This window comes from Ixodes scapularis, unplaced genomic scaffold, assembly GCF_016920785.2.
Source record: "Ixodes scapularis isolate PalLabHiFi unplaced genomic scaffold, ASM1692078v2 PGA_scaffold4__175_contigs__length_147842914, whole genome shotgun sequence".
Lineage (NCBI taxonomy): Eukaryota > Metazoa > Arthropoda > Arachnida > Ixodida > Ixodidae > Ixodes > Ixodes scapularis.
This window is the reverse complement of record NW_024609879.1, coordinates 41,408,999-41,422,140: the sequence shown is the minus strand read 5'-3', so window position 1 is coordinate 41,422,140 and position 13,142 is coordinate 41,408,999. Positions and strand designations below refer to the sequence as shown.

General features: G+C 49.9%; 1 protein-coding gene across 1 annotated transcript in view; it reads right to left on the bottom strand.

Annotated features, from left to right (window-relative positions):
- The window catches only part of LOC121047347 (carnitine O-acetyltransferase), a gene marked incomplete at its 3' end in the record, with an annotated part of 39,752 nt that extends 28,149 nt beyond the window's left edge, over positions 1-11,603 (bottom strand). Inside the window, exons 1-4 of the mRNA XM_042293553.1 lie at positions 11,557-11,603; positions 11,419-11,472; positions 6,625-6,790; positions 3,133-3,304 (exon numbers count right to left, since the gene is read on the bottom strand). Coding sequence (XP_042149487.1) covers positions 3,133-3,304; positions 6,625-6,790; positions 11,419-11,472; positions 11,557-11,603 — 439 coding nt within the window. The remainder of the gene's footprint in view (positions 1-3,132; positions 3,305-6,624; positions 6,791-11,418; positions 11,473-11,556) is intronic.
- Positions 11,604-13,142: the final 1,539 nt, after the last annotated feature.

Below are 13,142 nucleotides of genomic sequence, written 5' to 3'. Positions count from 1 at the left end.
ACGTGCACGAAAAATCCACGGAACCCAGCCATAAAGAGCGTCGTTGCAAAAAAAGGGCTGAAATTCTATTCGACAACCTATTCCACCACATTTTTTTTCACCTAAAGTGTCGACGCAGCAGGTGCGACGAACTATTGGGATCGATCAGACAGCTTCCAAAATGCACTTGCTTCTGTACAGTCGGGGACAAAAGTCCCCAGGACGTGCGATCTGCGGCTGAAAAGCATTGCTCTGCTATCTGCCTGCGGGTCGCCTGGTTTGTAGATCCTGCAAAACCGCATGCGCGTCCTACTCTGCCTGCAAAGATGTGTGTGTTCCCGCTCTTCTGTGGCACGGCACCTAACTAGGAATCGGGCACGTTGTGTCGCCTCGGAGATAGTGCTGGCGGCAGACGAGCGTCTGCTACATAATGCGAAACTCGAGATACCGCCTGGGGCATTGCGCCGCATTTGCCGTGTCAGCGCACCTTGCATTATAACCAGTTCAGCTTATCGCTCATTTGACCTGCCGTGACTTCTTGCTTTATAGGTGCCATGTCAGTAAGCACTCTCTCCGACGCGGTACCACGCGCCCGATTCCGAGTTAGCCGCCGCGGCGCAGAAGAGCGGGAAAACGGACATGCTGGCAGGGAGAGTAGGACACGCGTGCTCGTTTCTGTGATCTCGAAACCACGCGACCGGCCGGCAGATGGCAGAGCAATGCGTTTCTGTCGCAGCTCGCGTGTTCTGGAGACATTTGTCCCCGACTGTACGTACGTGTTCTCACATTGCTGAACCAATCATAAGCAGAAAAGGCCTAGCGACTTGCGCTTCTTACGCTGCTTGATCGACGCCCTTACCTCGTAACGTCGGCTTTGTCTACATTTAAATTTAAACGAAGTATAGTGAAAATAACTTAATACGCGAAATTTACTGGCCTGTGCGCCGACAGCTTAAAGGCCGGCTCCCACATACACTCTCAAGAAAAGAGTGTGTGAAAAGGTGTATTCTTACACCCTTTGTACCATATAATACACCCCTAAACTTCAATTCGACGTACAGTGCCCTACAGTCGAACAGACGGCTCGAAATTTTACGAGGGGCTTTATAGCCGTGTGGTACAACTTATTCAAATAGCAAATATATGTTTTACTGAACACGAAAAAAATAATCCGGGTTTTTTTGACCCTGCTGTAAAAACTCGGTATTTTTTATGTGGTCTTTGATACGTACTTTACCTATTTTAATAATAATAATAATATTAATAATAATAATAATAATAATAATAATAATCTTCATTTGCTCAGGAGAGCCGCGGCACCGCAGAAAGGCAACAGCCCGTACCAAGGAGGCCCGCGGTGCCGCGTCTAATGAAGGGGATTATATGATGATGTAATATACAAGATGAGATTGCTTATGATTAGGTATGTGCATTAGGCCTAATAGCATTCTTCGCGGTTGTGGTCTTCGCGGTGCTGCCATTGGCTGCTTACTTCTAGCAGGCCGGTCTCGAACACCTGGAGTCGGCTTCTCGCGTGTCCGACCTGCATAGTAGCCGGCCGAATTACCGGCGACGCAGGGAATCCATCACCCCCGCGGGCGGGCTGCAGGGGTTGGCGCCGGTGTTGGCCGAGCGGCGGTCTTTACGAAAGCGTGCCTTGGAGTCTTTCAGCCTGCGGTCCAGCTTGTAACTGAGCAGCCTGAGCACCATGTCGATCGAAAGCATGGTCTGTGCCACTGGTCCGGCTGGCTTTCGGACGATCGAAAAGACACGTCTTACGCCCAGTTGGCTTCTTCTTCCTTTCGATAATAGGTTGTACCACACGGCTATCAAGCCCCTCGTAAAATTACCGGGCCCTCTGTTCGACTGTAGGGCACTGTACGTCGAATTGAAGTTTGGGGGTGTATTATATGGGACAAAGGATGTAAGAATACACCTTTCGACACCCTTTTTTCTTGAGAGTTTAGAGTGGACACTCATATTAGCGGCGAGACGTTTTGGTGGCGCTCTCGTATGGTTCCCTCTCGTGACGTCATTACCTTGCGAAAAACAAGTTCGATGGTGTTTGTAAATAGCATGGTGGAAGCCTGAAATCATTTCGCTCTCAAAGCAACACTGCCAACACCGTCGAAATTAAAGTTCTTTCATTCCTCTTATTTCCGTCGATGGTATACCCTTTCCGACGTCATAGACAGCTTTTGGGCCAATCGTGGAAGGTAGAGTGCCTTCATACACAAGCGCGCTTTTGCTTGAGTGGTGACATCTCAGCCATTTTTCCGCCCAATCGTTTTTTTATGCATCTTGAAGCGCGTACAGTCTGGTGCCACTCAGCTCGAACGCGTAGCTTTGACTAATGGATAAGCGCCATTTTACCGCCCAAGTCACGCACCGAGTGCGCGAGAGCATCATGCCCTGGCACATTCAGGGCAACAATGGATGTCTTCACACTCAGACAGACAGACATGTAGGCACCCTAGTGGAAGGCCGACCACAGCGACGCTTTCGGTCGCGGACGTCGCCAATAATGATCATGGTGGAAGCTTGACATCACAGCGCTCTGGTGCCAACATTGCCAACATGGTCAATATTGAAGTTCTTACATTCCCCTTATTTCCGTCGATGAGAATTCCTTTGCTGACGTCATAGTCAGGATTCGACCAACCGTTCACGGCCGACCACAGCGACGCTTTCGATCGCGCACGTCGCCAATAGCGGTGTTCACGTGTGGTCAGCCACTTATCGTCTCCCATTATCAACAGTTTTGACGGTGCGATACATATATGGCGAACGCTCCCATAAGCACGCGTTTTATGATTGAAAAGTTCTTTAGCGTAGTGGAAATTGCTGGTCGCTCGCGCACAGTTTCTGGCTTATTATCTTTGTATAGGGAGAGATGGCGGATCTATCGGTCCTGGAAACCCATCGAGATAGCGGAGACAACCATCTCTGCTGTCTCGGCGCTGATGGCAGCCCCCTCTTTCGGCGAAGCTCGAAAGCGCGAGAGCGGAGTTGATGCGATGCGCTTCCGATCTTTCGGACGCCGAGCGTCCAAACTCCTCGCGGAAGATTTGGTTCGTTAAGCGCACAGTCCAATGCATGAGCGAAGTAGGATTTATTTTCCTCGTAAAGTACATGATTCGACTTGAAACTCACTCTGGCCAAGACTGGCGTACACCTTCGCCCAGACGTTCCTGTCTTCCGCCGTCAGAATGCCCACGCCGACGTCCTTCTCGGGAGACATTTCCACGACTCGGATGAGCTGGGCGAGGATCCTGCTTTCGTCGTGGGGCACTCCTTGGGCATCGTACGCGTTGAAGGTAAAGATCTGCGTGGCACAAAACTCGCACTCAACTTCCAGGCGCAAAGGACAAGGAGAAATTAATGGTATCTTATTTTCGTTTGCATGGATCTGTATCGAATTGCGAAATTGAAACTGTTTTTTTACGGCCCGCATTTGTAAACTATGCTTCACCCAAACTCTTCAAATCGGTGTAAATTAACGCTGACAAATAGTACAAGATGCAAAGTTTTCTTGTTTTTTTTCTAACATGTCGTAGATCGGATGAAGAATAAAACAGATGTAAGGATTTGTTTTTGCTCAGAGGTTTATTTGTTAGGAGTAAAATATATAAATAGCATTCTGGTCGTCAGTACAACCTATTTTAGTGAATCACACAGCTGAGCAGAAATAAAACTAAACGTCTTCCTCGCTGACCAGATCGTTTCACTGAAATAAATACCAACTGCGCTCGCATTGTCATTCATTTGTTTGACCACTATTAGGCATGGGTGGACATTGGTTGATAGAACCGATTTCGTTTTGGGCTATAGTTTTTCTTATATATGTAACGTTCTGTCGTTATTTTTTTTTTAGCTTGCTCATTTTATCACCACCTATAGAGTCGCTCATTCACACGAAATTTTAGCATTCTGCGGTGCTTATCTTTATATGGAGGTAAAAATCCCGGATTTCATTTCGTTTTACTCCTCAACTAAACTGGTGTACACTTAGGGTGTGATACATTTAGCACAGGAAACGCGGCCCTCGGTTTACTTCAAATTTCCATCTCAGCTGTAAGCCAGTACAGCGTCTTGGGTTTCTCCGGATTCAAACTTAAATTGGTCTAAGACAGTTGGCAAGAACATTAGCTTCTTTATATAGTTAAAATAAGGCCGGAGAAGGGCAGCAGTCTCCGTAGTCTGGTGCTATTATGTTGTGAAGTCTCCATGTGCAGTCTCTGTGGTTATCTTGCGCCGTATTCTCTTTATTTATTTATTTATACTACTGGTCCTTCTTCAGGACCATTGTAGGAATGGTTACACTCCTGAGATTACAAAATAGCCATCAAACAGACAAACCCTCGTGCGCAGGGTTACACCGACGTGGTGTGAACTGGTGAAATCGCCAGGCGATACTGCAACCCTACGAGAGAGAATCCTCCGCGATGCGATACTGAGCCATGAGGCTGTTATCCAATGTTACGCAATTTGGATATTGCGCGTAACTGATGCAAGCGTGCGGCAAGTTCAGTCGACGATGTGGCACCCGAATCGGGTTTCTTGATCCGATGCTCTCAGGAGCCGATAGATTTGAACGCAGAAATGTTCTCTCGGGAGTCGCAGTATGTTGCAGCTTGCATGACCAAAGCAGTCATCTAAATGTCTCGATCGGTGAAATGTCAACCTGCGGGCGTCTAACTTATGAAAAATTGCTCTATTCATTTCGATTTGCTTGATGAGCGACATTCGTGGAGCGCTCATCGACCACTGGACGGTTGGGATCAATACAGACGTCTTTCGCGCGTCGCTATGGAGGACACTCGACCACATATCTGGAACTCAATTGCCGAGATTTCGGTCCGCTGAAAATTAAAAATGCCACCGGAAGGAGATATCTATGCACCACGTGCCTTCAACTTCGTACCCCGTGCTTTGACCTCCGATGCGCCAACAGACTCGGCCACCAATATCGTTTCGTTATTACTCCGTCACCGATCGCCCTGGCGCTAATTGTAGTGCAGCATTGACACGGGGATACTTTGCAGGGAGGAATGTGCCTGACGTCATTGCTCGGCGGAAGAAGCGGGACTCCCTCCAGGACTCCAGCATTCACACGAACCACGGGGAGCCGAGGGGGTGTCTGTGTTATCAAGCGCTTTTAGCGGTGACATTTTCGATAAAACGACTCGGTGCGCGTTGCCGAAAGTGTAAAAATGAAGGCGTACATGAGGCGGCGATACGCAATTATGGTATCAGTGCTGTTGGATACTTCAGGATTATCTGGTGAGCTAGTTGGTACAACATATCATGAAGTATATAGCGCAACACAAAAAGGAACAGAAATGCTTCTTGAAGGGCTGGATGCCACAAAAAAGAACGTAGAGCCCCAACCAATAGTATGAAGAGCGGCTTCAGGACATTGATGAACATCAATAACTCCTTCGGGTGCCTCGGACGACACACGCAACATCACAAGCCACGGGTGTCGCTATGCCTATGCCACCACCAGTATCCCGCTGAGGAAGGTGAATAGAGTTGCCAGACACGCGAATAAAATACCGCCATTTTCATATAGATCCCACGCCAAGGCGGGGACACGAGCAAAATCTCCCCCGCCCCCTGAGATATTGACGTAAGCGCGGCTTTGCGCTAAGTTGTGACGCTGTTATCACTTGACACGCAACCCTGGATGCCAAGGAAGAAATTTCTTCACCCTGTGATTGGATGGTTTTAGGATATTTTGGATCAGATTAGATTACATAGGTGTAACTGCTGAAGGCAGCAAAAACTATAGCTAGGGCTTTGTCTTCTCTGATTCTCTCCTGTCCTTTGCTCTCACACACCAAACATGCAGCAGTTACACATACGTAATATAATCTGATCCAAAATCTCCTGAAACCATTAAGTGACAGGGGAAGCAAACTAAAACAGTTTGCTTCTCCTTTGCCAGGATGTATAAGGCGAGATATGGGTGTCCATTATGATGAATTGATTCACTCCTTAGTGCGTCGAAGTTACCGATTTCGAAAAGCTGAGACAGAAATAGATCTAAGCGCTTAACCTCTCCTTGGCGACGCGATCGTTAGGCAAAAAAAAAAACATGGGTTTTTTATCACCACCAACTTTTGCAGAATCTCGCATATCGGTGAAACGACATTCATGATTATGATATGTCACTTTTAATGAACACAGCAGGGTTATTATTTACTTCGTTTTTATTTTCTTTAGTGTGAGATTCGTTACCTATATTAAAGCCCCTCACAGCTGCTTGTAAAGGTTTATAATAATATATTTCAGTGCGCTTCGCTACACGCATCTCTGTCACATTTGGTGCTACGTGGCTGTCTTAATCTAGTGCCTCTGGAAAGTTCCATCCTGCCACCTCGGTTATTCTGTGCACGTTGCATATAATTTCTTATGGATCTCAACCGAAGGAACATCCTTTTTAACTTTCACCAAAACCTTTTTCTAAAGCGATGATACATATATTGGACTCCTAGATTCGCCTTCACCGACGGCGCATCTTGAAATTTGCAGAGTGATCATCTTGGTAGGTCTCTAGAGAAATATGTGGCTTATTGCAGGATTAAGACGGCACATTACCTGACATCGATTGCACCCAATGGAAGTTCAGCGCACACGTACCTGGCCATTGTGTATGGCTACCACGTGTTTTCCAGATTTCTCGAGGGGCGTATTGAAATCCAGTTGGTCGCAGGCTATAGCAGGCGTGCGGTAAACACTGAAGATACGCTGGTATTGCGACATGTCCAAAGGAGCTTTTCCGCTGACATCAGGCGGGAGATGTTGTCTGCGTGGAAATATGATAAATTAGAAGGAATCAGATGTTGCACATATAAAAAAATTTCAAAACCGCATCTACCGACATTGGTAACACACACGTCCTGGACACAAAGCCTGAGATTAGATCCGAGTTCTTGCTTAACGCTGACGCCGCCACTGTGTCCGACGCCTGGCCAGAGTAAGTAACGGGACATTGGCTGACTCGAATTATTTGTGCACCGCCTCCTAGATGGCGCCAACATTTATTAAGTAACAACAAATAATTATAATTTGCGGGCATCTTTTAACTCCGATTCCCACAGACCCTGTCTCCGGATAAATATGACACTGAAATACTTCCCTCTCGGCAAAAGGGTTTATTCACTCACTCATTGCCTTGGGGGGTTTCGGGATCGGGGGACGGTTATCAGCGAGGCCGGGGGAAAGTCCGCTGCCACAGCAGCTTCTCCAAGTCCCAGCGGTGGTCGTCCCCACCGCGTCACGGGGACGTCGTCGTCCACGGTCGCTGTTCGGTCCGTTTGTCGAGTCCGCCACTCGACGAAGTGCCCGCACTTTCCTCGCACCTGCGTCCGTCTCCCGCCAAATCCCGCGCCAGCGTCTTCGTCTCCTTGTCACCGCTGCACCATCCTTCGGGTCCCGCCGTTCGAGAGCGCTGCCGTCCAAGAGAGCCTTTCTTTTGTCCGGCTTCCCCTTTTCAAGCCTTGGGTCCTTTCTTCTGGGGAGCCAGTCCCGTGACGTCAGACGGCTTAGGGGAGTGGTCCAGCCGGACCTTGTGCTGCGCGAGGCCATGGCCAGTCCCCCGAGGCATGACGCATGTCATAGGCATCGAGTGCGAGTTGCCGGAAATTCGGGTCCGGAGGTTCGGCGCGGGGGAGGGCAGCCAGATCTTCACACCTCCCTCCCCTCAAGGCTCGGACTCAGGGGGACCCAGGGTTCCGTGGTCCCCAGGACCTCAGGCAGGGAACTCGTTCAGCTGATAGTCACTGATGACGACGAGCACCCTCGATGATGATGATGGCATCAAACCAAGCAGGTCAGCGGTGAACGTCCATTCACTGGGAAGCTCGTGATCGACGGAGCACGGTCCACGAACTGGCCCGGAGCACCACAGCTCACAACACGGACGGGCGCTCAGGCACACACAACACGCCGGCTCTTAAAGTTCGCTTCCGTCCCCAATGTAACAGACAGGGAATCGCGCAAAAACGAATACCGGCACGCTATACAGACAGCGCGACGAAACCAAAATCTTTCGATCTATGGACATGCCACAAAATAAAAACAAAACTCTTCATTTCAATACCAACAGGCAGGCAATTATCAAGAACGTCACGCTACACGTTCAAGAGGTACCTAAGAGGAAATCTATTCCTGAACTAAAAAGCGTGAGCATTCATTGTATACTCAAATCGTACATACGCCCACTATACAACATTTGCTCCTATCAAACTCAACCGCATTCTTTTAAAGGAGTAAGCAATCTACCAGAGCCTCAGAACCGCACACCTCTGACAACATTATTAATCTCCAACACATTCGCGAAGAACGTACAAAACCTCAAGAACTAACAATAACCTCCCGTAAAACAGAAACGGCCACAAATCCTGTCCCGTTCGCGAGGTTCGACTTATAAGGAACACGCTGGCAACAGTAGCAATTACCCAAGACAGGCACCCATGCACTCGGCGTTCGCGACACCCGAGCTACAAAATCGCTACAGCCAAGCTACGCAGCACACCTTCATCAGAAGGTGTAATCACCTTACTGAGAGGCCGTTGTTCCGTGGTACCGGCCACTTACGCCAGTAGAAAGGGAACAGTACCTAGATCGTGCGAACAGCAGATCTCATTGGAAAGCCTATTTACACGGCTTTGGCCGTAACGTCTGGGCATGTACCAGACGTTACCGCTTCACCGCTCGGAGGTAACCACCCAACAGGAGCGACGAGAGCGTAAAGGCGGTCCGCACCGAACCCCGCACGGGCTCGACAACCGTGATAAGCGAATTGACGCACGTTAGAGTTCTCCCCCGGCCGAACCCCGACACCGCATACCTAAAAAGTCTTCCAACTGATGTCAAGGCCGGCCGGGATCGAGCAATAAGTGTATGCCGTCAACGCGTGTCGCGACTCTTCAACGTTCTCGAATCGAGCAACGTGTCCACATACAAACGCAGTAGGTTTGCACAAAGCTCGCCCCCAGCCAAGTCAACACGCTGCATGACTGAAAAGTCTTCTTGCGACTGTGAGGACAGGCAGAGTTCGAACAATAAGAGTCTCCCACACGCGCACCTCTCAACATCCGCGCAACGAGCGCGATACCGAAATGCCAAATAATCTAACCGGCCAGTCTTGGAGATGGACGAGCTAATAAACTATATTTGCTCTGCATAAACAGTTTCCGCAGCGTCGAAGTGTCTACCGCGTTTACCGCCGCATTCCAACACCCGCTACCCATTCATGCTAAGGCAGCAGTTTGTACAGCGACGGGCTGACCCAACGCAAAACAGTCATAGGCTGCCGACGGCCATGCCGCTGCCATAATTTCTAGGCTTCCCGGGCACGCACCCGCCGACGTGAACCGTACGTTTTCCCGGGCCAACTGCGCATCTGTACAGGATAAAACTATGAACAACTCGTCACATTATCGCAAGACCGCCACTCCCCTCGTGCAGGTCTTCACTGCACGAGAACAGCTCTTTCCTCACCTAGCTATCTTGTCTCCCCTAAATTTATAATTTATGTCTAATCCGGGTCTCTGCACGACCAATTACGCTCTCTACGCCTTCGCGTCCCAAGGCGAACCCAAACACGGCCGAGAGCCGTACTGTATACGGCGGCAGCGCAAAGCGCGCGCTAGCCGCCGCTCCTCCGGAGGCGGAGCAAACTAGATGAAAGAGTAACTCCCGCCGCGAGGCTTAACCATCGATATGGCGGTGTGAGGATGCGGAACCAACTGTGCGCACAATTAAACGGGATCAACCTCACGACCCTACAACCAGAAACGCACGGGTGATGCCCACCGCGTCAGACTGGACTCCACGGAGCATTCATTACACACGCACAGCCACTGATAAAGTGAAAACGGAAACTCTGTGGTTTTCGGGATTCCGATGTCCACGCACCGGACATCGCGTACCCGGCCGGATTTAGTGGGCTCAGCCCCTAAATGTAGTCTCTGGCCACAAGGTACTCGTTCAAAGCGATCTTGGTCGGAACCACAAGAGCGCATCCGTACCTTAAAACGCTGTCAACTAACGACGCTCAAAACCGCGCCGACAGCACAAGCAAGGCCAACTGGCAGCTAGCATTCGATCAAACCGAGACGCTAGTCTCCTTCCGGACAAAATGCAATGCGGCAATAATTTCCAAACACAGTACATGCAACCGCCACCCGCAATGGGTGCGTTCTCCACCCGGAGCGATGCCTCTCTAACGCGTCCGATCGGTAACAAGCGGTTCAAAACAATACATCGACTCGCGAGCAAAGGCGGTTAGGCGCGTCACATCCCTCAAACGTTGAGCCGGCATCTTTTCCAGCAGACATGGACGGCCGGAGGCTTAGGTGGGGTGACGCCCGACGCTACATGCCTCGAGGGGTGCGGTAATTTCGACGCACATAGCGCTCTTGCATAGCAGGATCAACCTGCCAGCACCCAACCGTGCGCTGAACAGCAAATACTCAAGTCGCTTCTCGTAACGGAAGATAAGTAAATTCCTGACTGGCTGGGACAAAGGGTTAATCCCTAAAGACAACGGTCAAGGTCCGCGCCTCCTCCTCAAGCAGGCGATAATGTCAGGACCTTAGTGCGGCGTGCCCGCAACGAAACTTCGCGCGGCGCTCCCGCAACGAAGATGACCCCCAAAAAGAGCGCGAAACAGTGCCCCAATTCAACCGGAAACAGGTTAGAAAATCGGAATGCCTGCCTGATCAAAAATGAGGCCCCACGTTGCGCGCCAGTTTATGCGGACATCTTCTAACTCCGATTCTCACAGACCCTGTGTCCGGATGAATATGGCACAGCAATACTTCGCTCTCGGCAAAAGGGTTTATTCACTCACTTATTGCCTCGGGGGGGTTTCGGGATCGGGGGACGGTCATCAGCGAGGCCGGGGGAGAGTTCGCTGCCACAGCAGCTTCTCCAAGTCTCAGCGGTGGTCGTCCACACCGCGTCATGGGGACGTCGTCGTCCAGGGTTGCTGTCCGGTCCGTTTGTCGAGTCCGCCACTCGACGTACTGCCCGCACTCCACGCGCCTGCGTCCGTCTCCCGCCAAATCCCGCGCCAGCGTCTTCGTCTCCTTGTCACCGCTGCACCATCCTTCGTGTCCCGCCGTTCGAGAGCGCTGCCGTCCAAGAGAGCCTTTCTTTTGTCCGGCTTCCCCTTTTCAAGCCTTGGGTCCTTTCTTCTGGGGAGCCAGTCCCGTGACGTCAGACGGCTTAGGGGAGTAGTCCAGCCGGACCTTGTGCTGCGCGAGGCCATGGCCGGTCCCCCGAAGCATGACGCATGTCGGAGGCATCGAGTGCGAGTTGCCGAAAATTGGGGTCCGGAGGTTCGGCGCGGGGGAGGGCAACCCGATCTCCACAAATTCCACTAGATAAAGGTATATAAAGCTGCCTTGTAGTGGAGTACCTCACCTTTCAATTAAAAGCTTCAAATCCAGTGCACCTGCTGCGAGCGCGGCTGCCTGCCTGCAAAGCATATACACAATTCTATCAGTTTGAGGATTAAGCATGCCGCGGAGAAATTAGGCTATAATAAAAGGTGAAATATACCTGAGTTGATTTTCTTTCGAAGGAAATTTGTTTTTCGGAAGACACATTGCCAGTGACGTGCTCGACATGGGAAGCCTAGACTTCAAAAAATGTGCAAGAGATATTTCTGAAAACTAAAACGTTTTGTCAGTCATCAGAGTGCTCAACTGTTAGAATAAAAAGTTAAAGTTAATTAGGGAAACAATACAGACAAAAGTGGATGTGCTCACCCAGTTTGGATTTCGAGAAGCTCGCTCTACAAGTAGCTTGTGCAGAATTTCTCCGTCGCCACCGAGCTTTCCAAAGTCCTGAACAACCTACCAACAGTATTTTATTACAAGTGTAAGATTGCGTTCTCTACAAAATCTATTCGTTTCCAGCAAAAAGACACGGGCGCCCGCTTTTATCTCTTAGAGGTTTTACATTCGTATTGCTAAAAAAAATAAGAGGTGACACCAAAGGGGCATGTTCTCTTTTTATTCTCGAGGAATAGTTTAGCAGGAAAACCCGCCCCCCCCCCCCCCCCCTTGCGGTTTATTATAGAAAGTATATTCTGGGGGCATCAGTGAGCCCACGCCAAGATGGATCGAAAAAGCTGGTCGTGACATCTTGATTGCTTCGCAGTTCAGCGAAATCAGCCATCAACCAAGGACATGCCGTACTTCAAATCATACGCCTCGATGCGTTCATTTGAAAGATGTTGCATCCCGTAAATGACTTCAACTACCATGACTATGGCGAAACCTTTCGAGAGAGCGTCTGAAGCACAAAGTAGAAATGTCTGGAGCCAATTAGCGCCTTGTTTGCGGCCCGCGATAGCCACCTGCGACTCTCACGGGAAGCTCTCGTGTGCAATCTTCTAAATCGTTGAGTTTCTGCACTAGCCTAAGAAAGGCAGACTGCATGTGTTACACAAGTGTACCACAAGGGCTGTCCTAGCAGGACATTCTTTTTGCTGTGCACGGCATTAGCTGGGCAGAAGTGGTGTTTTTAAAGCTCAGCTCTTGGGCGCCCGTGTGCGGCTTGAGCAGCGTCGGCGTCGCCGTCGGCGTAACCGCGCGGAGCATTATGTGTAAATTTCCCCGTTAAATCAAGCGGGAAAATTTCCCTGTTAAATCTAGCGGAAAAATTTCGCCGCTAGATCTAGAGGAAAAATTTCCCCGCTAAATCTATAGCGGAAAAATTTCTCTGGAAGTCACGTGACCCCCCCCCCCCCCCCCCCCCCCCCCCACCAAGAACATGTGGCCCTGAGTACCCTTCCCTCCTCGAGATCTGCGCTCTAATTCCGCGTTACAAAAAGTTGTAAACGGCTTTCATTTTTTTTTTATGTTTCACTTCCGGTTTGTTTTGGGGCCTTTTAACAAAGGGGAAAATCACCCTCCATTAGCCTTGTTGCACGAAACGTTGGAGCGTGCTCATGACGGAGAGCAGGCCGTTTCTACTCGCACGGCCTTCTGGCTCATCAAGGCTTCCATTGGTGTTGTCAGTACCCGGCCTCCCAAAAAGAAGAAAGGCGAGGAGACGAGAGAGAGAAAGCGAGAAGAAAAGCCGTATTACGCTGTACTGTTTTAAAGCCCCTTTATGTTGATTCACGAGGCACGTGAACG